The 22,640-nt window shown below is 44.7% G+C and overlaps 2 protein-coding genes and 1 non-coding gene across 20 annotated transcripts in view; all 3 read left to right on the top strand.

Moving 5' to 3' along the window:
* Window positions 1-15,455, top strand: part of UBAP2L (ubiquitin associated protein 2 like) — a 44,843-nt gene extending 29,388 nt beyond the window's left edge. For 4 of the 18 annotated variants that reach the window (XM_036344242.1, XM_036344237.1, XM_036344240.1 and 1 more), the window contains 12 exons: window positions 976-1,030; window positions 1,853-2,027; window positions 2,600-2,672; window positions 3,696-3,891; window positions 3,984-4,072; window positions 5,045-5,098; window positions 5,689-5,770; window positions 6,467-6,684; window positions 7,131-7,236; window positions 12,239-12,306; window positions 13,220-13,417; window positions 14,745-15,368. In XM_036344242.1, coding sequence (XP_036200135.1) covers window positions 976-1,030; window positions 1,853-2,027; window positions 2,600-2,672; window positions 3,696-3,891; window positions 3,984-4,072; window positions 5,045-5,098; window positions 5,689-5,770; window positions 6,467-6,684; window positions 7,131-7,236; window positions 12,239-12,306; window positions 13,220-13,417; window positions 14,745-14,840 — 1,410 coding nt within the window. In that variant the 3' untranslated portion in view covers window positions 14,841-15,368. Of the gene's footprint in view, window positions 1-975; window positions 1,031-1,852; window positions 2,028-2,599; window positions 2,673-3,695; window positions 3,892-3,983; window positions 4,073-5,044; window positions 5,099-5,688; window positions 5,771-6,466; window positions 6,685-7,130; window positions 7,237-8,966; window positions 9,370-12,238; window positions 12,307-13,219; window positions 13,418-13,835; window positions 13,887-14,744; window positions 15,369-15,401 lie in introns of those variants that run through there. The other 14 variants (XM_036344238.1, XM_036344235.1, XM_036344232.1 and 11 more) reach the window with 8 other exon arrangements.
* On the top strand, window positions 5,492-5,625 carry LOC118673822. Its single transcript, XR_004973495.1, has one exon. It is a non-coding gene; the product is annotated as a small nucleolar RNA SNORA58 (small nucleolar RNA).
* Window positions 15,456-16,605: 1,150 nt separating the features above from the next.
* Window positions 16,606-19,549, top strand: HAX1 (HCLS1 associated protein X-1). The gene is made up of 7 exons (XM_036344251.1): window positions 16,606-16,769; window positions 17,270-17,529; window positions 17,711-17,898; window positions 18,647-18,698; window positions 18,843-18,949; window positions 19,076-19,166; window positions 19,317-19,549. Exons 1-7 carry the CDS (start codon window positions 16,717-16,719, stop codon window positions 19,406-19,408), a joined length of 843 nt encoding a protein of 280 aa, XP_036200144.1. The 5' UTR covers window positions 16,606-16,716; the 3' UTR covers window positions 19,409-19,549.
* The last annotated feature ends 3,091 nt before the right edge of the window (window positions 19,550-22,640 follow it).

Genomic DNA, 22,640 nt, shown 5'->3' with positions numbered 1-22,640 from the left:
AAAGTTATTTTTAGCAAGCCTTGGGACTCAGAACCAGAAAACTGCTCTCCCTGCACTCGGGAGTCATTCTTTCTAGTAGCATCCGTCTCAGTGCCTGTTCTGGATGGATGGCGGGAAGAGCTGATGGCCACATGCTGGGTGCAGAGCAGGAGACCTCACCGGGCCATGTCTTGGCTTGGTGAGGGGGATAGCGTATGCCAGCGGTGATGTGGAGGGACTGTCCGATGCAGCCAGAAAAATAAGTGACTTGGCTGAACTACCTTACTCCCTCATTTCCCCCCCAGGGATCACTGGATTTGGGATATATTCAGCAATCTGGGGATTGCTTTCTGTTGCTTTGGGTCACACAGGGTTTATGTCTCTCTGTTTTTGTTTTCCTTTGTTTGCTTGTTTATTTTTTTGTTGTTTTAATATATTTTTACTGATTTTAGAGAGGAAGGGATGGGAGAGAGACAGAAACATCAGTGATGAGAGAGAATAATGGATCGGCTGCCCCCTGCTGGAATAGAGCCCGAAACCCAGGCATGTGCCCTTGCCGGAATCGAACCCGGGACCCTTCAGTTTGCAGGCCAACGCTCTGTCCACTGAGCCAAACTGCCTAGGCACCGTGGTCGGCAAACCGCGGCTCTTTGGCCCCTTGAGTGTGGTTCTTCCACAAAATACTACTTGCGGGCGCGCATGTACAGTGCGATTGAAACTTTGTGGCTCATGTGCAGAAGTCGGTATTTTGTGGAAGAGACGTTATTTTGTGGGAGAGCCACACTCAAGGGGCCAAAGAGCCGCATGTGGCTCACGAGCCGCAGTTTGCCGACCACTGGCCTAGGGCGTCTTTGTTTTGTTAATTTTTGTTTTTATTTTGTTTAGATAGTCTAGATTATGTTAATTTACAGAATTTTGCTGGAAATTAAGCTGTGTCAGTCAGTGCTAATTTAATTTGTTCACTTGAATTTATCTATCTCCTGTTTTTCATATCAGAATGGCTTCAGTTCTGTGCAGGCCACGCAGTTACAGACCACGCAATCTGTTGAAGGTGAGTGTTCTCCAGGTTTTTTTCCTCCCAGTTCTAGTATTGTTCTTTTTCTTTTCTTGTTAATCTTCACCAAAGGATATTTTTCCATTGATTTTTTGAGAGAGTGGAAGGGAGGGGGAGAGACAGAGAAAGAGAAAAATTGATTGGTTGCCTTCCACATGCGCTGGACCAGAATCCAACCCGGGACCCTTCAGCCTGAGGGCCTACGTTCTGTCCACTGAGCCAAACCAGCTAGGGTGTGGAGTGTTTTTCCTGTCCTTTCATTATTTTTACATTTCCTAGATTGTAGTGAAAATAGCCCCGGCTCAATGATCAGAACATCTGGTTATAGTCTTAGCTTGGTTCTGTCTTGTTGTTTAATCTCAAACCATCCTAACTTTTAGGTTTTCTGTCTTAAAATGGTGATAATCCCCTTGGTTCCCTTCACTGGGCAAAGGAGATCAGTGCTGTGAAATGCTTGCAATTGAAAAACAGAAAAGGATTCTACCTAAACACAAATGATCCATTATTAAATAACTCACACTCTTATCTTTGGGATAGCCAGCCTAGGACTATAGTCATCTCTCATTTCTTTTTAAAAGTTTTTTTTCTTTTAAATATGTTTTTATTTATTTTAGAGAGAGGAAGGGAGAGGGAGAGAAGCATACATCGGCTGCCTCCTCCATGCCCCCTAATAGGGATGGGGCCCACACCCTGGGTGTGTGCCCTGATGGGACTCTAACCAGCAACCTTTTTGGTGCATGAGATATGCTCAGCCAACTGAGCCACACCAATAAGCATTCTCCTTCCTCTAATGAGGTGACTTCCTTTCTTCATTTCCAGGTGCTACAGGCTCTGCAGTGAAATCTGACTCACCTTCTACTTCTAGTATCCCCCCTCTCAGTGAAACGGTATCTGCAGCTTCCTTATTGACGACAACCAATCAGCACTCGTCCACTTTGGGTGGCTTGAACCACAGTGAGGAGATTCCAAATACTACCACCACACAACACAACAGGTGATTTGGGGTGAGGATTGGAGGTTAGAGTTGGTAAAGTAGCAGTTGGTGAGAGCTCTTTGGTTTTATCTTATTAATCCTCTACCTGGCACAGGTCACATTAGCTAAGTAGATTCCCTAAAAGCTATGGGAAGTAAAGACAGAGGAGGATTATTTTCCCTTTTCAACATCCATTCTACCTTTGCTCACTAGCCCTGGCTGGCTATTTTGCTGACTGTATTATCTCAGATTTCCTTGGTCCTATATTCTGTCTTATTTTCTTGCTGTATTCTTCTTTTTTTAAAATATGTTTTTATTGATGTTTAGGAAGAGAGGAAGGGAGAGGGATAGAGTGGTAGAAACATCAACGAGAAAGAACCATCGACCGGTTGCCTCCTGCATGCCCCCTACTGGGGATTGAGCCTGTAGCCCAGGCAAGTGCCCTGACCAGGAAGTGAACCTGTGACCTCTTGGTTCATGGATGCTCAACCACTGAGCCAAACTGGCCAAGCTCTTGCTGTATTCTTAATTCAAGCTTTAGGTCAGGTGACTATAGCACTGTGTCTTACGACAACCTCTTTTTTTTGTTACAGTACGTTATCTACTCAGCAGAATACCCTTTCGTCATCAACATCTTCTGGGCGTACTTCAACATCCACTCTTTTGGTAAGTATGTTGCTGTAAAAGAATTGTGGGTTTTTTATACTTATAACTATCCAACCATAAGATTCTCCTAAGGGATTCTGAGGTGGCAAAATGATCATCGATCTTGTAAGAAAGGAGTAAAAGGATATTTGAAGTCAAGAGAGGCAAAAAAAATCCAGAAGTATTGTAAAGCTGTGGGCCAATTCTCAAAGCCCTAGAAGTGACTTTTCCTGAATCATTGTGTGACTTTGTTTTTTTTTTTTTTAACTGAAGCTGGGTGGGGCTTTTGTATGCTACAAGAACTTCTGTAAGAATATCTTTTCAACTGATACAACCATTTTTATTCATGGTCTGAAATATGCTGAACATGAGTCCTGAAAATAATCAGTGTGAATCTGAGCATCCTGTGAAAGTAGAGATGAGATAAGAGCTTTTGGTCAAAGAACTAATTTCACTGTTGTGATTTATAGCAACTATTTAATTACTCTGAAATGGTAAGGAAGACAGCTAACATTTGGGGCTAAGGTGTCTGGTTTGCCAGAAGCCTAGGGGAAGATAATGGGGGCTAAGGCTTTCTAGGAGTCTGTTGTTTCTCAAATATACAATTTCATGTTTAAGTTTATTAGGACTTTTTCCTGTCCCACGACTGGTCTTGTGCTGAACTAATGAAGAGTGTAGGAGAAAAGGCTATGATACATTTTTCACATTTAAACTATCTTTGTCTTGTTATTGGCCAACCAGTGTTAGTTTTGGGGGAGTTTGGTTTGTCCCTACTCTCTCTGCTGCTGTTTCTGAACAGTGTAATGGTGTGCAGTGGGCCTTTTGTTACCATTCTTATCAGATGACTCTTAGGGAATGTCTATCTGTAAAGTATTTAGTAATTTCTTCTAATTTGGCAGAGGACACTCTGGTACCATTCCTCAGCCTTTTTAATTGGGAATTTGAGTGATGACATAATCAAGAGCAGGGATTATTGATCTTTCCTGACCGGTTAAGGCTAATTGCTGTTTCCTCCTCCTCTCTTCCACCGCTCTCTTTTTGAAGCACACAAGCGTGGAGAGTGAGGCGAATCTTCATTCTTCCTCCAGCACTTTCTCCACCACGTCCAGCACAGTCTCTGCACCTCCGCCAGTGGTCAGTGTCTCCTCCAGTCTCAATAGTGGCAGTAGCCTGGGCCTCAACATAGGCAGCAACTCCACTGTCACAGCCTCGACTCGAAGCTCAGTTGCTACAACTTCAGGTAGCCCTGCATAGAAAAGGTGGATGGCATTCCTTTGGGATGAAGGAGAGAAATAATTGTGTGACAGCATAAAAATATAATTTCTTTTTTAGGAAAAGCTCCTCCTAATCTCCCTCCTGGGGTCCCGCCATTGTTGCCTAATCCGTATATTATGGCTCCAGGGCTGTTACATGCCTACCCGGTAAGTGAGACTTTGGGGTCTTCTCCAAAAGATGAAGATAGTGTGGCTACTCTATAAATCTGGCTTCAGGTGGAAGACTGTAATTAAAATATAGGATAGATGAGTGGTTGCATGAAAGCAAGGCTTCAATCTTTGTAGTTTTGAGAGAGAAAAATAACAGTTTTTAGAGAGGAACGACTAAATGGAGGCCAGGCTCTCTGTTGTATATTTTCTCTGTGAAATACATATTCTCAGTTTCAGAAGCCAAAGGCCAGAATGTCCACCTGATATCCCTTTTAATTTCTTAGAGAATTATTTTCTCTAGTTGAATTGATTCCCTATCTCTGAGGGTCTTTGCTGGAACTTTGGTCAGACCAACGTTTCCAACTCCATTGGGTCTACCTGAAAATGGGTGGCTGACAGTGGTAGCTTTTTGCAAACGGGGTTGAGGGTAGAAATAGGTGACATCTGTAATACTGTAAAAACTTTTATTTAAATTTAAAAAATTCTTTTAAATTGGTTTTGGAGAGAGAGGAAGGGAGGGAGAGAAAAACATCAATGTGAGAGCGAAACATCGTTTGGCTTGGCTGCCTCATAGGGATCAAACCTGCAGTCTGGTCAGGAATCAAACCGGCAACCTCTTGGTGTATGGGACGACACCCACACCAGCCCAGGGCTAAGCCATGTTTTGAAAACTGTAAGAGACAGGCTGGTTGAACAGAAAGTAAGAGCAGGCTATTCATGTATGACTTGTGTAAGACACCAGTCTAGTTGAATCACTAGTATGTAACTCAAGGAAAGTTCCAATACCTTTCATGAATCACTTAATCTCTTTGTATTTACTTCTTTCCTCTTAAAGGAAACAATCTGTCTCCTGTTCTTCCCTAAAAATGAGGATGAATGTTCTGTTGATATACCTTGTTTCCTAGCTCCTTGGTTTGCTAGCATCATGACCAGTCCACATTAGTATTCTTATATGCTTGTATCTTTCAGCCACAAGTATATGGTTATGATGACTTGCAGATGCTTCAGACAAGATTTCCATTGGTGAGTATGTCATGTAGGGCTTGGGAAAAGAAAGCAATCTTAAAATTAGTGTTGGGGGGATTATTTTCACATGTTCAGTTGGTAAGTCATAGCTCTTTCCCAACCATTACTTCATACACACACTTTAAGAGATATCAGAGCATGGTGTCTTGGGGAGTGGCTCTAATAGAAGATAACTTAAAAGAAAAATCAGAGTTGTGGCATCTTTGAAGTAAACAAATTTTAGCATTCTATAACGCAGGGTACCTGGAACTCTCAAGATGCTTTCTGTATGTTTCAGACACTTTGAATTCTAGAAAGATCTATTTTCTCAGTAGAAGTAGACGATTGGGGTTAATTATCTACAGGTTTGAGAATATTACTGGTCCTGGTGGACTTGGTGTGTTTTACACTGGGCATACCCGTAGACCTTGCTTGACTGTGCTCATGGCCAGGCAGGGGGGACAGTGTATGCAAGAGTAATTTGGAGTTTGTGCTAGTTCTAGCCAGCCTATTCGGTGGCTGGATAAGTTGCATTACTTACATTTTCTTGCCTCTCAGCAGAGAGAATAGTAGCATTGAATCTCTGCTCTTTTAATTCTCTCTTCTAGGATTACTACAGCATCCCATTTCCTGCACCCACCACGCCGCTGACTGGGAGGGATGGTAGCCTGTCCAGCAACCCTTATTCCGGTAGGACTGGGATAGGGCTAAATAAAAGGAGATTGTGTTGAGATTGGTGGCAGAAACCTGATGAGTAGCAGGAAGGGACCCAGTTCAGTTAAGATCTTCGACAGAAATATAGAATGGATGTGATGAATCAGTTTTGGTAGATTCAGAATCCTGCTAAAGATGGGCATGTGGCAAGTTTTTCCTTATCTTTTTGTTGTCTCCCTGTGATTCCAGATGATATTTTGACATGGTTTTCAGACATTCTCCAGGAAATGCATTGGTTGAACTGGCCGTCCTCTGCTCATCTCTGCTCCTGTACCCTACTCACAGTGGCAGTCTCATTGCCATTACCTTGATTGTCCATAGATAGGCCTTCACTGATCTACCATTTTCTTGACCTATCATTGTTTTTTTGAATCTAGCATGGAGTGTTCCCATGGAGGGAGAGTTGGGGGAGATGAAGTAAGACGAGTAGGCAGGGAAATCATGCAGGAACTTTATTCTGGGAGCCTGTCTCTGCTACAGCATTGCACAGTCATTCGACGTTAGTCCTTGACAGCACTGTGCTTGCTGTGTGCAGGGCAGTGCTAAGTGGAGCTGCAAAGAAATGTAATTCAAATTTAACAGGACTTTCTGGAATCATGGGAAACCAGAGTAGTAATTGCATTGGTGTGGGGGGCTGGAAGAGGCGGGTACATTTAGCCTCTCCTGTCACAGGTGACCTCACAAAGTTTGGCCGTGGGGATGCCTCCTCCCCAGCCCCGGCCACTACCTTGGCCCAACCCCAACAGAACCAGACGCAGACTCACCACACCACGCAGCAGACATTCCTGAACCCGGCGCTGCCTCCTGGCTACAGTTACACCAGCCTGCCATACTACACAGGGGTTCCGGGCCTCCCCAGCACCTTCCAGTATGGGCCTGCTGTGTTCCCTGTGAGTACCTGGGCTTGGTCTTTCCTTGTGGTAAAGTATCCTAATCCTAGGCTATCCTAGGTGCTTTCAAGAACTTTAATAATGGATAAAGCGGAACAGTTTCTCTTTCTGGCCTGGGGGAGGGAGTGGGGCAGGAATTGGGGGTATTGGGATAAGGATTACCTGTTATTAGAATTAGCTAAAGTAGGAATATGATAGCATATAGTTTTACTCCCAGACTCTCTTCATTCCCTGCTATCACTGCCCTTTTCCCTTCTTTCAACGTACCATTTCTTGACGGATTTTAGAAAGTTGGTAGGGAGCCTATTTCATTCACTAAGTGAACTGTAGTCGGCCTATATCACAGTGGGTAATCATCTGAACGCTTCAGTCCCTGAACGCAGAGCGGTAGGGTGAACGGTACTCTGCTGCCATTTCACGGCAGTTCTGGCCTTTTTACTCTTTAGGTGGCTCCTACCTCTTCCAAGCAGCATGGTGTGAATGTCAGTGTGAATGCATCGGCCACCCCTTTCCAACAGCCAAGTGGATATGGGTCTCATGGATACAACACTGGTAAGCTTACCTTGACCCCAGCTGTCAGTGGTGCCTGGGATGTTATTAAATGAGTTTCAAGGAGGAAGACTGTGCTTGATAAAATAAGGTTCTATTGGTGAGGGTGTGCTGCTGTTCATGTATGATTGTTAATGATTGACTGCTTGTGTGTCTGCCTGAGCAGCCCCAAAAGAGGAGCTTGATACTAGACCATATATTCACTCATGACGGGGATGGCCTGGAGCATGTATTGGCTATTAGCATATGCTGGCTGGCCTAATATTTGGGTGGGAAGCAAGGCAAGGGGCCCCAAAATTTCATTGAGATGTTAATGGAGGCAAGTGTTAATATGTATGGTACCAGTCATACAAAAGGGTCATATTTACCGAATAGAAGGGTTAAATGGTTTCTTTGCTAGTGTGCTGTAGTAGACTGAGCATATACATATCTTTGTAGTACTACTTTTTTTATGTGGGCCCCCCCCCCTTTTTTTTAATATATTTTATTGATTTTTTATAGAGAGAAAGGGAGAGAGAGAGTTAGAAACATCGATGAGAGAGAAACATCAATCAGCTGCCTCCTGCACATCTCCCACTGGGGATATGCCCGCAACCCAGGTACATGCCCTTGACCGGAATCGAACCTGGGACCTTTCAGTCCGCAGGCCGACGCTCTGTCCACTGAGCCAAACCGGTTTCGGCTATGTGGCCCCTTTTAAATCCCAAGCTAGGAGACCTAAAATGTGGAGAGAAAGAATTAGGATATGAGTATTGGCATACCTTGGAGATAATGTGGATTCTTTTCCAAACCACCATAATAAAGTGAGTTGTAGTCTTTGATGGTGGATGGTCTTGCCTTCTCTTTCCAAAAAAAATGCAATACTTGTGAGGTGCAATAAAACGAAGTATGCCTGTACTCAATAAAGTGAGAGTTGGACCTTTAGGTTCCTTCACTTGTATGGCTGGGCTCTTTGCAAAATCCATTTGCACATCTGATGGCAGAGAGGGAAATGTTGGAATCTCCTGAATGGGTACTGACCTAAAAGATTCTTAGTCCATCCCTTCCTTGTTCCTGTACCTGACAACCTATACTCCACTTTTGGAGGACAGGGAGTAAGAAAAGGAGTCTTTGAAAAAAACAATTCCATCTACTTTTTTATTGATTTGTAGATGAATATGGGGGGGGGGGGTTAAGGATTGTACTTCAAAAATCTCTGCTCAGTTATGGTTTCATGATGATCTGGATGGAGCTGCATCTGCATTCTTCACCCTTGTGTGGCCTCCAAGTTGATAAATTGCCCAAGGTTTTAATAATTGGGAAACTCTGAGCTGAGCACAGGTGGCAGTTGGTCTGGGAACTAACAGCCAGGTGGAGTTTTGAACTGTGTTGTATGACTTAGGTCAAGATTTAAACTCAGGAAATCCTGAGGCACCCATTGAGATTTAATATCTAGGACCCCTGGTGGCTATTCCTCTCACTGAGCACGATCCACCCTAATCCTTGGGGAAGTATTATAAGCTCTTTGATTTGGAATGGCCCCATTCCAAGATTAGATTTAAGTTTTAGCTGGACCAGGTTCAGGAATAGCAAACCTGGTTCTGGAAATCAGAGCTTCTTACCTCCCTTAGGATTTCAGAAACTCTCTAACAGCCCTTTTGAGAACCCCCAGTTCCCAGCCCCACAGAAGGTTGTCATCCCGTTCCTCATCAACCTCTAAATTCATTTATTTTTATGTATTTGATTCCTTTTAGGAAGAAAATATCCACCCCCTTACAAGCATTTCTGGACGGCAGAGAGCTAATTTGGCCCAAGGCTGGGGGCTCTGTTTTGTGTGTGTGTATAAATTTGCACTGAAGTCTTGTTTCAGAAACCAGACCACTGAGGAGAGCCTGCTGATCTGAGGCCATGGCCTGCGTGGCTTGGGGAAATGAGTTGGTGGATACCTTCTGGGCTTTTGAACTTGCCCTCCCCCCAGTTCCCTCTCCCCCATGTGTCTGACCCTGTCTTACCCATTTCGAGTTCAAGCGGTGCAGCACCTCCGAAGCATCAATGCACACACCTGCTGTTGCTTTTGTTTTCTGGAAGGCATGTAGTTTCAACTTGTAACAAAAAATATTTGTAGTCTTCAATAAACTGTGGTATTTCTTTAGCTAACTCTGGCGTTCTTTCCGTGCATGTCTTTCTGGACACTAGGATCCAATGTTGTGCAGTGGATGAAGGGTGGAGGGTGGCCTTTTCAATCAAACTCCAGCATAGCCAAAGAACTGGTAACTTTTCAGTATAGTGATTTTTATGAAGGTGGGGGAGGGGAAACAGTCTCAGTTTCCAACCTGTTGATTGGTTGGTAAAGACAGTTATTTGTAGAAAATCCCTGATTCTCCATGCTTATTATAGCTCTTCACTTTTTATTTAGATCTTCCCCTTGCCTCTGACATAAGCAGGGGGGGCGGGGGGAGGAAAAAAGGTTTAGTGTCATGTCATGGTGAAAGGTAGAAGGGATGGTGTTCAGAGCTGTTGTTGGAGAAGTATCTTCAAGGCTTAATTTTCACATTTGGTTCCCTCAGGCCAAGTGGCTGGTTGAGATCTGATAAGAGTTTTGAGGGACCAGCCAGTTGATGACTCAGGAGCATTGTTCTTAGTCCCTTCAGGGATTGTGGAATATTAGTGTTTTGCACTCGTGGGTGTAGCTAATGATGTGTGGGAGAGGTTTGGTTAGACATCCTTGCCTATAGAAATTCTAATCCCCATTCAATCCAACTAGTACACCACCAGCCCTTTGTTTACAGTTAACTTGCACAGTGAGACCACCATTCTTGGTTAATTGGAAACTCCTATATTACTTCCTTTGTTCCTAGCCCACTGGAGTAATTTTGTCCTGGGGTGTAACCAACTTTCCAAGGGAGAGAGTGGTTCTTGGTTCTGGTTCTCCTCCCTGTTGTCCACATGGTGTTAGTATGATCATCATGTTTGGGAGGCGGTTATAGAAGGGGATTTTGGCTCTTGGAAGGAAAACGAGATCTCGAGCCTGAGGAGCTTTCTAATTGGTAAAGGGTGGGTAGGGACCTCTAATGCTTACACTGAGGCTATTATGGCAACTACAAGAAGAAATCTCTTTTTCCCCCTGTATTTCCAGTCTCTTTATCCAATATCCAACTTAAAGCCTCTGGACTATAAGCTGGTTTTTAGCTAGTCCAGCCTCTGAAAAGAGTGAGACCAAGTAGGGACACATTGAAACGAAATTGCTCCTTACCACCCAGTTTGAGAGTCAAGTTAGCCATTTCTTCCATTTGTGTGGGATGACCAAGGGGTCTCAGCAAGCTGTTTGAGTCTTTGCAGTAAAATTAAATCATTATCTCATTTTCCTAAAGAAATGTTCTATTTATATCCTGTCTATTCCACTTTACTCAAACCTTCCATATAAACCTCATCAACATAGCCTTTTTCATACAAAAAATAAGCTTTTTTTTTCAAGTTAGGCCTATTGCCGGTGATTTACCAGATGGGCTCCTGGGATTTGAAGAAAGGGAAGGGGAAAAATACTCAATCAGGTCATATATTGTCCCTTTCACTTTAGTGCCTAGAAAGCATGGAGTTGATACTTTGGACACGGGGAAGTATTTTCTCATGCTTGCTTTCTGTAGTTCTGTTCTTTTTCCTAGTTGGTGTTTGCTCCTCCCTGGAACTATCTGGACTTGTGATGTGGGAGGGGTTTCCAGGTTAAGATGCCACTTCTATTGGGAAGATTCTAAAGTGGCTGTCTAAGGTGGGCTTAACTTTTGATGGCTGCCTTTGTCCTAGACATTGGGAGGATTTGGGTTCTGGAGTTTGAAGGGGGATTGCTGCTGAATTGCGGGTGAATGGAGGATTCTTCATTTGTGATTTGGTCACTTCAGTATAGTGTTTTTAAAAAACTCTGCTGTCAAAGTAATCCTAACAGCAAAGGAGAAGTCTCCAAGGACATAGACTAAAATACAAAGTTTTTCTGAAGTTTCATTTTATCTCAGTTCATGAGAACTAATATATCTTTAAAATCATGCTTTAAATTCCTAGTTAAATTTGAGTTACTTGACCTCAAATCTTTGCATACAGTTTTAGTAAGATAAGATGCCGGATTAGCTTACCTGATGGCTTTTTTCCTATATCCTTAACCTTTTGCCCCAGGAGATAGACTATGTGTATTTCAGTTGAAGGAGTATAAATTAAAATGACGACTTGTATTACTTTGGTTTCCTTTAAGTTGTAGTGGTGGTAGAGTTTTTCAAAAGGAAACATGTGAGTTGTTAGAGTATGGACTGAAGCCTTTATCTCATGGAGAAGCTAAAGTTGTAAACTAGAGTAACATTTAGGTTTTGTGTTCCACCGAGACTGCAGGAGACAGCCTATTCCTATAGGCCTTCCTCATTCCCCTTCCCTTAAAATGCGTAGATGGATCTTCATCTTTATGCCAGCTCGTAAGTATACAGCCTGGAAGCTCCAAGATTGGAGAAGCTGGACTAAGTGAGCTGAAGCTCTGAGAATAAAAGTACTCTTGGAGGTGGAATTGAACTGCTTCTCTAGTACTTACCTTATGCTGTGAAAGCATGGATTTTGAGCCCAGGAGTGCCTCTTCACGAACAGGAAAAGAGCCAGAGTACCGTCTTCTGGAGCAGGACTGAGTGCATTTAGGGTGGATTGACTTGAAATGGACATTATAAGTGTAATACATTCCTGTTGGGCTTTGCTACCGAGGTATTTTGAAAACTATGTACTAGTGAGTTTGGCTATTTCCCCTTGTCCCCCCAAAACCCACTCACCTCACTCTCACAATATACTCAGTACACACCTGGAAATGACAAGAAAACCCTTCGCTAGCCTTTGTGTCATGAGCTCTTATCCCTCAAGACTGACCTGAAGTTGGAAAAACAGACCAAAATTCCCTTGCCGTGCTCTAGCTAGAAAGACTTCACATGTCACTCACCACCTCCCAGGGGGAGGGATCAGGCAGCTAGCTGAGCTAATCCTCCTCTGTTTCCTCCTCCCCCAGGTGTCTCAGTCACCTCCAGTAACACGGGCGTGCCAGATATCTCGGGTTCTGTGTACTCCAAAACCCAGGTAGGTGCCTGACTCTGGATGGAAGTGGAAAAAGAGACGGACATAGAGAAGATGGAGTTGCATTGATAGAAGTGAGCAGGAACAGCCCTATCACCTGTGAGCAAGTGTCAGGAAACCCATTCTACTAGCAAATGATTCATCTTTAGACTTGAGTTTCTCGAGGAAGCTTAAATTTAGTCTTCAGGGAGGGAGAGAACAAACGAGAAATGTCATAGGAAGGTTGGAAAATTGTAATGTGTCATGTGATTTATTGTGTCCTTAACTTAGGCACACCCAAACTTTTCATAACTTTCAAAGAGAATGAATATGGAATGAAGGGAAGTAAGTCCATTCCCTTCTTTCTAAGTATATCTATAATAAAGAGTGGGAAAGGAGTGGGCAAAGCCCATGTCAATAACTAAAGTGAAGCATTTGCATTATCCACAGATTTTTTTTTTTTCTCTCCCACCACCATAAATTTAAAGTTTGATATAAAGCATTAGGAGTTATAGTGGAGTGCTTCATGGCCAAGACCTTTAACACTAAAGATAACTCAGCATTTCTTTTGAAAAAAATCCATGGAGTTCCTATTCCCGCCCAACTCCAGAGATAGGGGTGCTAAGGAGTAGTCAGCAGATTTCACTGTGTTTGTATATGACAGATTTTACAAAGTGCTTTCACATCCAGCTTCTCATTTGGTCCTTACAACTAAGCATCCCTGTTTTATATATGAGAACAAGCTGAGAGAGTAAGTTTCTCAGGGCCACACAGCTACTGAAGTGCAGAGCTGAGACTGAGACATGAATATCTGACTTCAGGTGCAGCATTCCTGCTGTGACACCATGCTGCTTTTTGAGGGTGGGAGAGCTTGGGCTCAAATCCTCAGGATTCATTGCTGATCCCTTTTACTCTCTCCTCCCATCCTCCTGCATAGCAATCCTTTGAGAAACAAGGTTTTCATTCCGGTACTCCTGCTGCCTCCTTCAACTTGCCTTCAGCCCTAGGAAGTGGGGGGCCCATCAATCCAGCCACAGCTGCTGCCTACCCACCTGCCCCCTTTATGCACATTCTGACCCCCCATCAGCAGCCGCACTCCCAGATCCTTCACCATCACCTACAGCAGGATGGCCAGGTAATAGCCCTCCCTCTCTCCTTTCTCTTCCTCTTCCTTCTTATCCCTTAAAACTGCCTCCCCTTTCCTTTTCTTACCCTTCCTCACCACCACCTCCACCCAATTCTCCCCAGCGCCAGCCATGGGCACACAGCACATTACAGACACAAGCGCACATAACACGAGTGGCCGGCAAAGGAGATGTCAGAGAAGGGGCCAGACTGAAACCTAATTCTGCCCAATTCCTTGGTGCCTTTCTTCTCCACCTCCTCCCATATCACAGTTTTCCTCATCCCATCAGACCTGGGTCACACCTTCCCTCTTACCTCTCCCAGCCCGCCCCCCTTCCCTCACATTATAGCTTTCCCTTCTAATAATGGTGGAGTTCTATTGTCAAAGTTTGTCCCTTTATTTTCCATATATCCTGGTTCTGCCTCAGCTACCATATTTGCAGATGATTCTCTGTTGCCAGCGCCAGCAGGAGGAGCAGGTAATGAAACTGAATGATATGCTTGAACCCACTCCTTTTCAGTCCCCATTACACCTCCACAGCCTTAGGGAATTTGAGAAAAGTTTGCACGATCACAAATCGGGATACACAAACACAAACACCTTGCTGAGCTCTCTGGCCTCCCGTCCTCTCTTGTCCTCCCCTCCTCAGTGCTCTCTTTCTTTCTGCCCTTCCCCACCTCTGGGAACACCTGGTTACTGCAATGGAAAGGATTCTTGGGGCAGCATCTGAAGCCTGGGGCCTTGAGACTGTCTCTCCACCTTGCCTGTTACGGGCTCACAGATCTGATACATGTGGCAGGGGTGGGGAGCCATGGGATGGTACAAGTGACCTCTCCTCCACCATAGGTGCCTGGGGAGCTGGAAGAAGGGCTTCTTTGCTCTCAAAGGCAGCTTTCCCAATGAGGCCTTCCTGGGGATTAATGAAAGTGAAATCGCTTGTGATCGCTCATCTTCAAGAGGCCATAATTCTCTCTAGAGAGTTGCCTTTTCTCAGAGCAGGGGCATGAGGGGAGGAGACGGTACCATTGAAAATGAGTAGAACTGGTTCACTGTCTAATCTCTGAAGGTATCTTGCCCTCTTTTCATCTTTCCCCTGTTTAAAGGGTTTTTTACGGGGATTTTTGCTGCTTTTTGTTTGTGTTTTGTTTTTTTGGTCAGAGGTGCTTTAGCAGCCATATAAACCAAATTTTCTGTGGTTGAGAAGCTTCAGAATAGTTTCTAAGCAAGGGGAATGGGGAAGCAAGATGATTTCCAAATCTCCACCTGAAGATGTCACAGATTTGTCACACTAACTAGACACCTTTTTCCTCCCCATCATCCTCCCATTCCCCTGCAGACGGGCAGCGGGCAACGTAGCCAGACCAGCTCCATCCCGCAGAAGCCCCAGACCAACAAGTCTGCCTACAACAGCTACAGCTGGGGGGCCAACTGAGGCCCCGGCCCTCTTCCTGGTCCCATCTTCTGAGAGGGCTTCTCAGCCTGGCAACTATGGAAACAGCATCAAAGAGAGGAATGTGGAGGGGTTCCGCTGCCCCACCCTCACCCCCAGTGGCCCACCCCATGCCTCAGCTCCATGTCTGTTCATTCCCATACCATCCCCACTCTGTTGTATGTATTATAGGATTTGTATTTTCACTCCCCCCCCCCTTTCCTTTCCTCCTTCCCCCTTGCATTCAAGATTATGAAATTTTGCTGTGGGCCCTGCCCTTCCTTTTCCTCCTGTTCACCCTGGTGGTGTATGGGTGAGGTGGGGAGGGGGGAACCCCCAAATATATATCAGCCCAACAGCCCTATGTCTCCTCCTTTATTATTAGGAAGCAAAACAACAACAAAAAATGGCGTCATGAATATGAACAGCATTGTCAGATGGATTAGTTGAAGTGGTTTTTTTTTTTTTTTGTACTGTGTCTTCAAATTTAATGGATTAATGTGTCTTGTATATATAAAAAGAAAACATCTACCTTCAGCCTCTGCCCATTCTTGCTCCGTCTAGGACATCCTCAGTCTCGCGGATGACCAGCTTGGTGAATAAGTATTACTGTACCAACTGGGCCTCTTCTAGCAGGCCCCGAAGGCAGTGGAATAAAATGAAATCTTCATCCTTTAAGAACAACTCTGACCTTAATGATTTAGTATTGTGCCCTTGAGGGGATTCCCTTCCCTTCTCCCCTAAGAATTTCACAGCCTGTTGCCTGGAAAGAACCACCTCAAATCTTCATTTCCTTCAAAAACTGCTACATATACCGCACATTTCAGGCAGTAAAGGGAGTGGGAGAGTGGATATTGGGTGGAAAGGGAGAGGATTAAGAAGGAGCTGAAAGAAACGCCTTTGTAAAGTCAAAGTATAATTTAGCTGAGTCCAAGCAAGTGAATTGCAAAGTCGGGCAACATGCACTGTGTACTGGAAAAACTGAAGTTTGGGGCCAAATTTTCCTAGAAGTAGTTCTTGCTGCTTGAGTGGTTTCATTTTCCATAGCTATACCCAAACCCCTAAAAAGGAGTCTAGAGGAAGGCCAGGGATGAGATTGGGGTAGGAGTGCAGGAGGGAGAGGCTTTGAAAGCCATGAATGATAGGGAAAGGGGGATACTTAAGAGCCCAAATTATTTCTTCTCTTCGAGACTCCACTAGATTTCCCTTGGCCTCTCACAAAGCCTTTATTCTGCTGGCTGTAAAGCCTGCATAGAAAAATTAAAAGGATCCTTTATGGTGATAAGCTCCTTAGCTGGAGAGAGTAGGTGCATGTGTCCCCACGTCTAACTCCCCTTAAGTCCGGGGAGTTGGGTACTGAAGGAGCTTGATGAAGTATTTTGTCCATCCCACTCAGACTTCACTGAGGGCAGCCAAGAAGGCGCCCGGTGGTTTCAGATGGGGGGCTGAGCCGGGGGTGGAGAACCGGCGGTGAGTGCGGGCGCGGGACCGGTTCATTGTGCGGATGGGCTGCTCTCTGGCGGCTTTATCGGCACCATTAAACCCTCGCGATACCGTGTTGGGCCGGGTTGGTCGGCAGGAGAGAGAATTGGCTTAGGAGGCAGGTGATCGTCGGAAGATGAAAATTCAGGACGCCCACTACCAGAAAAAAAACGAACTGTTGCTGCGAAATGAAAACCTTTCGCACATGAGAGGCCCGTCTGCCCCGCCCCCTCCGCGTCCTGCTTACGGCCGTTTTACGACGGGGTGTCGATCGCAGGTTTGCTTTCCGGCAGCGTAAGCTGACTCTTCGCTTAATTTCCGACGGCGTAGCCCCGGCTTTCCTCCCGGTGTGAATGGGCCTCAGGTGGGATTTGGAGGTTCGAATCCCAATACGGGAATGAGCCTCTTTGACCTCTTTCGGGGCTTTTTCGGCTTTTCTGGACCTCGGAGGTGAGAATGGATCCGGGTCGGACAAGGGAGGGGGGGGGTCTTCTGAGGGCAGCTTGACCTCTGACACCGTATATTTGGAAAAACTTCTGTCTCCACTCCAACTCCTGTGGAGAGAACAGAAGTCACAACATTGAACACTCACCCCGCGACAGTAACCGAGGCGGTCGCTAGGAGGAAAAGCAGCAGCTTAAGCCTTTCTCCACTCTGGGGTGATGCAACAGGGCCCGGGCGGGGAAGACAGTGGGGCTTCGGGGTGGAGGTCGGTGAGCGAGTGAGCAGGACCTTGGGCGGAGGGAGGGGCGGTGTTTGGGAGGGGTCTCGAGGTGAGGACTACCTGATTAAAAACAATACTCCGATGGCCAGTCTTCTCATCCTCACACCAGCTGCCCAGACACCTGTTCTTGTCCCACTTTGCCACCCATGAGTTGATTTTATGGTTTAAGCCATAAAATGGGTATGTGAGTGCTGAAATGTTGGTGGCCAATCTGCCTCCACCCCAGCCACAGAGATCCCTTTTTTGGAGGGATGACTCGAGATGAAGATGAGGATGACGATGAAGAAGAAGGAGGAGCCACCTGGGGCCCTGGGAGCTCGAGGTTTGAGGGTCCCCAACCCCCTGAGGAATTTGGCTTCGGCTTCAGCTTCACCCCTGGAGGAGGGATGCGTTTCCACGACAACTTCGGCTTTGATGACCTAGTACGGGATTTTAATAACATCTTCAGCGAGATGGGGGCCTGGACCTTGCCTTCCCGTCCTCCTGGTGTGTGGCTGCCCCTGAGGGAGAACCTATGGTTTCTACTGGGTTGGTGGGTGAAATAAAGAGCCTGCAGAAAGTAGTTGGGGGGTGGGAAGTATGAGAAGACTGATGATTTCAAGGGGGATTAAGAGATCCCAAGCCCTTTCCCTCCCTCAGCATCCATACACTTGCCATCTTTCTGCAGAACTTCCAGGTCCTGAGTCAGAGACACCTAGTGAGAGATTGCAGGAGGGACGGACACTTCGGGACTCGATGCTTAAGTATCCAGATAGTCACCAACACAGGATCTTTGGGGGGGTCTTGGAGAGTGATGCAAGAACTGACTCTCCAAAACCAGCACCAGACTGGGGCTCCCAGAGACCTTTTCATAGGGTGAGTACATCTGAGCCGGAAATGAAAGCCTATGGGAGAACCTAATAGAGTGCGAAAAATAAAATCCTTGTTGGAATCTAACAGACTTGGGTTGAAATACTGGGCCCTCCACTTAGAGTATTTATCTGTTTCCTATATTAAGCTGCTTGTAGTATTTTCTCTGGGGGAAAATAGGACTTCTGCTTTTTCTTTTAAAAAAACAAACGAAACACTGGTCTGTATGATTCTTGGACAAGACAGGATTATTGGGGGAGGTCAGGAAAGTAACAGTTCATTAAGGCTTTCTTTTTTTTTTTTAATTTACCATCCCCACTTTTTATTTATTTATTTATTTATTTATTTATTTTATTTTTTCAATCCTCACCCAAGGATATGTCTTTATTGATTTGAGAGAGAGGTGGAGAGGAAGAGAGAGGAACATCAATACTGGTAGGTTGCCTCTGCACACATCCTGATGGGGGATCAAACCTGCACCCTGGGTATGTGACCTGACTGGAAATCGAACCCAAAACCCTTCATTGCAGGGGATGATACTCCAACCAACTGAACCACACCAGCCAGGGCAAAAAGGCTTTTTTGGTAGAAGGATACATAAAACAGCTAGGAAAGAGAATGAGTAAATAAAGCGATCGTGAATGGGATCATCTCCTGGGGAGAGGTGGTTTTGGAAGTTGGGAATATTTTGGGTTCTGTGACCCCTCAAGTTTCAGATTGAAAGATGTCATTTCATCTCCTTTGGCTTCTGCAGTTTGATGATATGTGGCCTGTGACCCCCCAGTCTAGAGCCAAAGAGGACAAGGGTGAGTCTGAGAGGACATCTACCAGCCCTCTGTTGTTCTTCAGAAGTTCTCTCTGTTCTCTCTCCCGAAAGTTTCTTCCTGATACACTTGTTCCTTCTTTCCCTTAGACTCTTTCTTTCCTGTTTCTTCTCTCTGTCCTTCTAGATCTTGATTCCCAGGTTTCCCAGGAGGGCCTTGGCCCAGTTCTGCAGCCCCAGCCCAAATCCTATTTCAAGAGTGTCTCTGTGACCAAGATCACTAGGCCAGATGGGGTGAGTTGGGGAGAAGGGTGAAAGGAACTGTGGCTAAGGATGTTTTGGACAGAGGGATCTTTGTAAAGAAACCAGGGACCTCACCTTTAGTGATGTTAAGGATATGGTGGGGGCTTCTCCTTGTAGACAGTAGAGGAGCGCCGGACTGTGGTGGACAGTGAGGGCCGAAAAGAAACCACAGTAATCCATCAAGAAGCAGATGGCAGTCCTAAAGATGGTAAGTGAAGCGTGTGAATCAAAGGGATCCATCCATTTTTTAATTCTTTGGAAAAGGAAAACCCTTACTCTTCTACTTTTTAATATTATTCCCATCCTTTGCCTCTGCCTAGCCATTTAGTGTGTCTGCGTGTATCACTTTCTTTCTTAGATCCAGAATCACCAACAGCTCCAGCCCTGGATGATGCCTTTTCCATCCTGGATTTATTCCTAGGTCGTTGGTCCCGGTCTCGATCCCAGTAGCCTTGTTAACCCTCAGAGGCCTTCATGTTCTTCCCACCTCCCACCCTTTCCTCACCATCAATGGGCTTAGCTTCTCCTCCTCAGGGCCTTGGGTGTGTGGAACAGTGAATTAGGGGTATGTCAGTGTGTCATTCACACAAACTGAATAGTAAAACCCTTATTTATGCTAATTTCTTGGTCTTGGTTTTGTTAAGGTTGTTCCACTTTCTAGCACTATCCAGGGTTTCCTAAATTATCATGGCCCAAAACCGTCTCCTTGTTTCTTAATATTTTGTTCTACTTCTAAAACCCGATTTGAGATAAGTTAAGATCAGTGCCAGTAGAAAATAATTTTCCCCTTGGAGGAGATAGGATATGTAGAGCTAATCCCAAGAGCATTTCCAGACACGGATGCATCAGACTCTAAAAAAAAGCAAGAGTGCTTGGAATTGTAGGGGTAACTGCTTCCTTGGTGTGGGATCACTGTGATTGGATAGCTCATGGGATCATTTAAGGAACTACATGGGCAAATATTTCTTCCTTTACTGGCATGCTTTTATTTTTTTATACATGTTAGATAAGCTGTAATTTAGCACAACATTATGGATCTTTTTCTCAGTAAAAAAGTTTTTAGCACTATGGCCCTGGCCAGTTTGGCGCAGTGGATAGAGCGTTGGCCTGTGGACTGAAAGGTCCCGGGTTCGATTCCGGCCAAGGGCACATGCCCGGGCTGCGGGCTTGGTCCCCAGTGGGGCTGTGCAGAAGGCAGCCGATCAATGACTCTCTCATCATTGATGTTTCTATCTCTTCCTCCTTCTCCCTTCCTCTCTTAAATCAATAAAGAAATATATTTTTTAAAGTTTTTAGCACTATGGCTTTGAAGAGCAGATCTTCCAGATTTATTTACCTCTTTCCTCAGGAAATCCCACTAAAACGAAAATAAAAGGATTTTTCTAAAGAGGATATATATATATATATATATATATATATATATATATATATATATATATATATAATCTATCTATCTCAAGAACAGAGGAGAGAAAATATAGTAATGGAATTTAGTCTTTTCATTCTTTTATCTTTTGATTTATTGTAGCCAAATTTATCTTTTCACTTATGGTTATTATTTATATTTTTAGAAATCTCTCTTAAGCCAAGCTTAAAAGGATACTCTCCTTTATTATCTTCTATGGGTTCTATAGTTTGGCCTTTTACATTTAGGTATTTATTTATTATTAAATATATCTTTATTGATTTCAGAGAGGAAGGGAGAGGGAGAAAGAGATAGAAACATCAATGATGAGAGAGAGTCATCGATCGGCTGCCTCCTGCACACCCCCTATTGGGGATCAAGCCCACAACCTGGGCATGTGCCCTTGACCAAAATCGAACGCAGGACCCTTCAGTCCGCAGGCAAATGCTCTGTCCCCTCAGTCAAACCGGTTAGGGCTACATTTAGGTTTATAAATCCACCTGGAATTTATCTTCCTATATGGTATGAATCAGGAGACCAATTTTATTTCCATTTGAAAACATAACATAGTCATATATATGTACAAATATTACAAATACACATACAGATAACATATATATATCCCTGTGCTGGTCTATTTCTCTCTCTCTCTCTCTCTCTCTCTCTCTCTCTCTCTCTCTCTCTATATATATATATATATATATATGCCTATATATATAAAAGGCTAATATGCAAAGTGTCCCCGTGGGAGTTCAACTGGGAGACCGATTGCTCACTATGACATGTGCTGACCACCAGGGGGCAGCAAGGAACTAAGGAAGGCCCCAGCCGGCAGCCGGAAGGCCCTGATCAGCCCTGATTGCTGGCCAGGCCTAGGGGACCTCACCCATGCACGAATTTCGTGTACCCGGCCTCTAGTGTATGTGTGTGTGTGTGTGTGTGTGTGTGTGTGTGTGCGCGCACACGTGTGTGTGTATGTATACATACATATATATACATACACACACACACTTAATTGATTTCAGAGAGGAAGGGAGAGAGAGATAGAAACATCATTGATAAGAGAGAACCATTGATCACTGCCTCCTGCACGCCCCCTACTGGGAATTGAGCCCACAACCCAGCCATGTGCCCTAGGACTCTAACTGTGACCTCCTGGTCCATAGATCCACACTCACCCATTGAGCCACACTGGCTGGACTCTATTTTATTAATCTAGTAGTCCACCTTTGTGTCTATATCACACTTTTTTGTTGTTGTTAATCCTCACCTGAAGATATATTTTCCATTGATTTTTAGAGAATGGAAGGAAGGGAAGGGGAGATGGAGAGAGAGAGAAACATTGATTGGCCCTTGACCGGAATTGAAACCTTGACCCTTCAGTCCGGAGCCAATGCTCTAACCACTGAGAAAACTGGCTAGGGCCATTTCGTTGATTCTTGTATGTGCCCTGACCAAGACAAGATGAAACTCTCACCAACTGAGCCATGCGTCCAATGAGCCATATCACACTTAAATACTGTAGTTGTTTTTAGTAGAACAAGGGCTTCCCACCTTTAAAAAAAATTCTCTGAACTCTTCTAGTATGTAAGAATGTAGTGGATTTTTATTGTTGCTGTTGTTAATCCTCACCGGAGGATATTTTTCCATTGCTTTTAGAGAGAGGGAGGGGGTAAGGGAGAAACATCGATGTGAGAGAGACACATTGATTGGTTGCCTCCTGCAAGCACCTGACTGGAGCTGGGGATCAAACCTATGACCCTTCTGTGTGTGGGCTGACGTTCTAACCACTGAACACACCGGCCAAGGCTACGATTGATATTTTTGATCAGCCTGTTAGAGTACCACCGAAAGCACAAATGGAGCCAGAGTTGCCAGACATCTGTGGACAGTCTCCAGCATGAAGGATGGAGATTCATACAAACAGAATAAGCAACTTGGGAGAAACAGACTATACAGAAAGATGAAAATTTAGCAAGAACACAGGTCTTTAATGTCCTTAGGAATATGAGATGATATATCCCTAAAACCAGAACAGAAGGCTATAAAAGATAGACAGGCCCTGATTGGTGTGGCTCCGTTGGGCATTGTCCAGTGCACTGAAAGGTTGCCAGTTTGATTCCCAGTCAAGACACATGCCTGGGTTACAGTCCTGATCCTTGGTAAGGGGCATGTAGAAAACAGTCAATCAATGTTTTATTCTCACATAGATGTTTTTCTCTCCCTCTCCCTCTCTCTCTCAAAAAAAAAATTTTTAGGAAATAAAGATAATGGAGC

This window comes from Myotis myotis, unplaced genomic scaffold (assembly GCF_014108235.1).
Source record: "Myotis myotis isolate mMyoMyo1 unplaced genomic scaffold, mMyoMyo1.p scaffold_m19_p_18, whole genome shotgun sequence".
Lineage (NCBI taxonomy): Eukaryota > Metazoa > Chordata > Mammalia > Chiroptera > Vespertilionidae > Myotis > Myotis myotis.
This window is presented reverse-complemented; position numbering and strand designations above follow the sequence as displayed.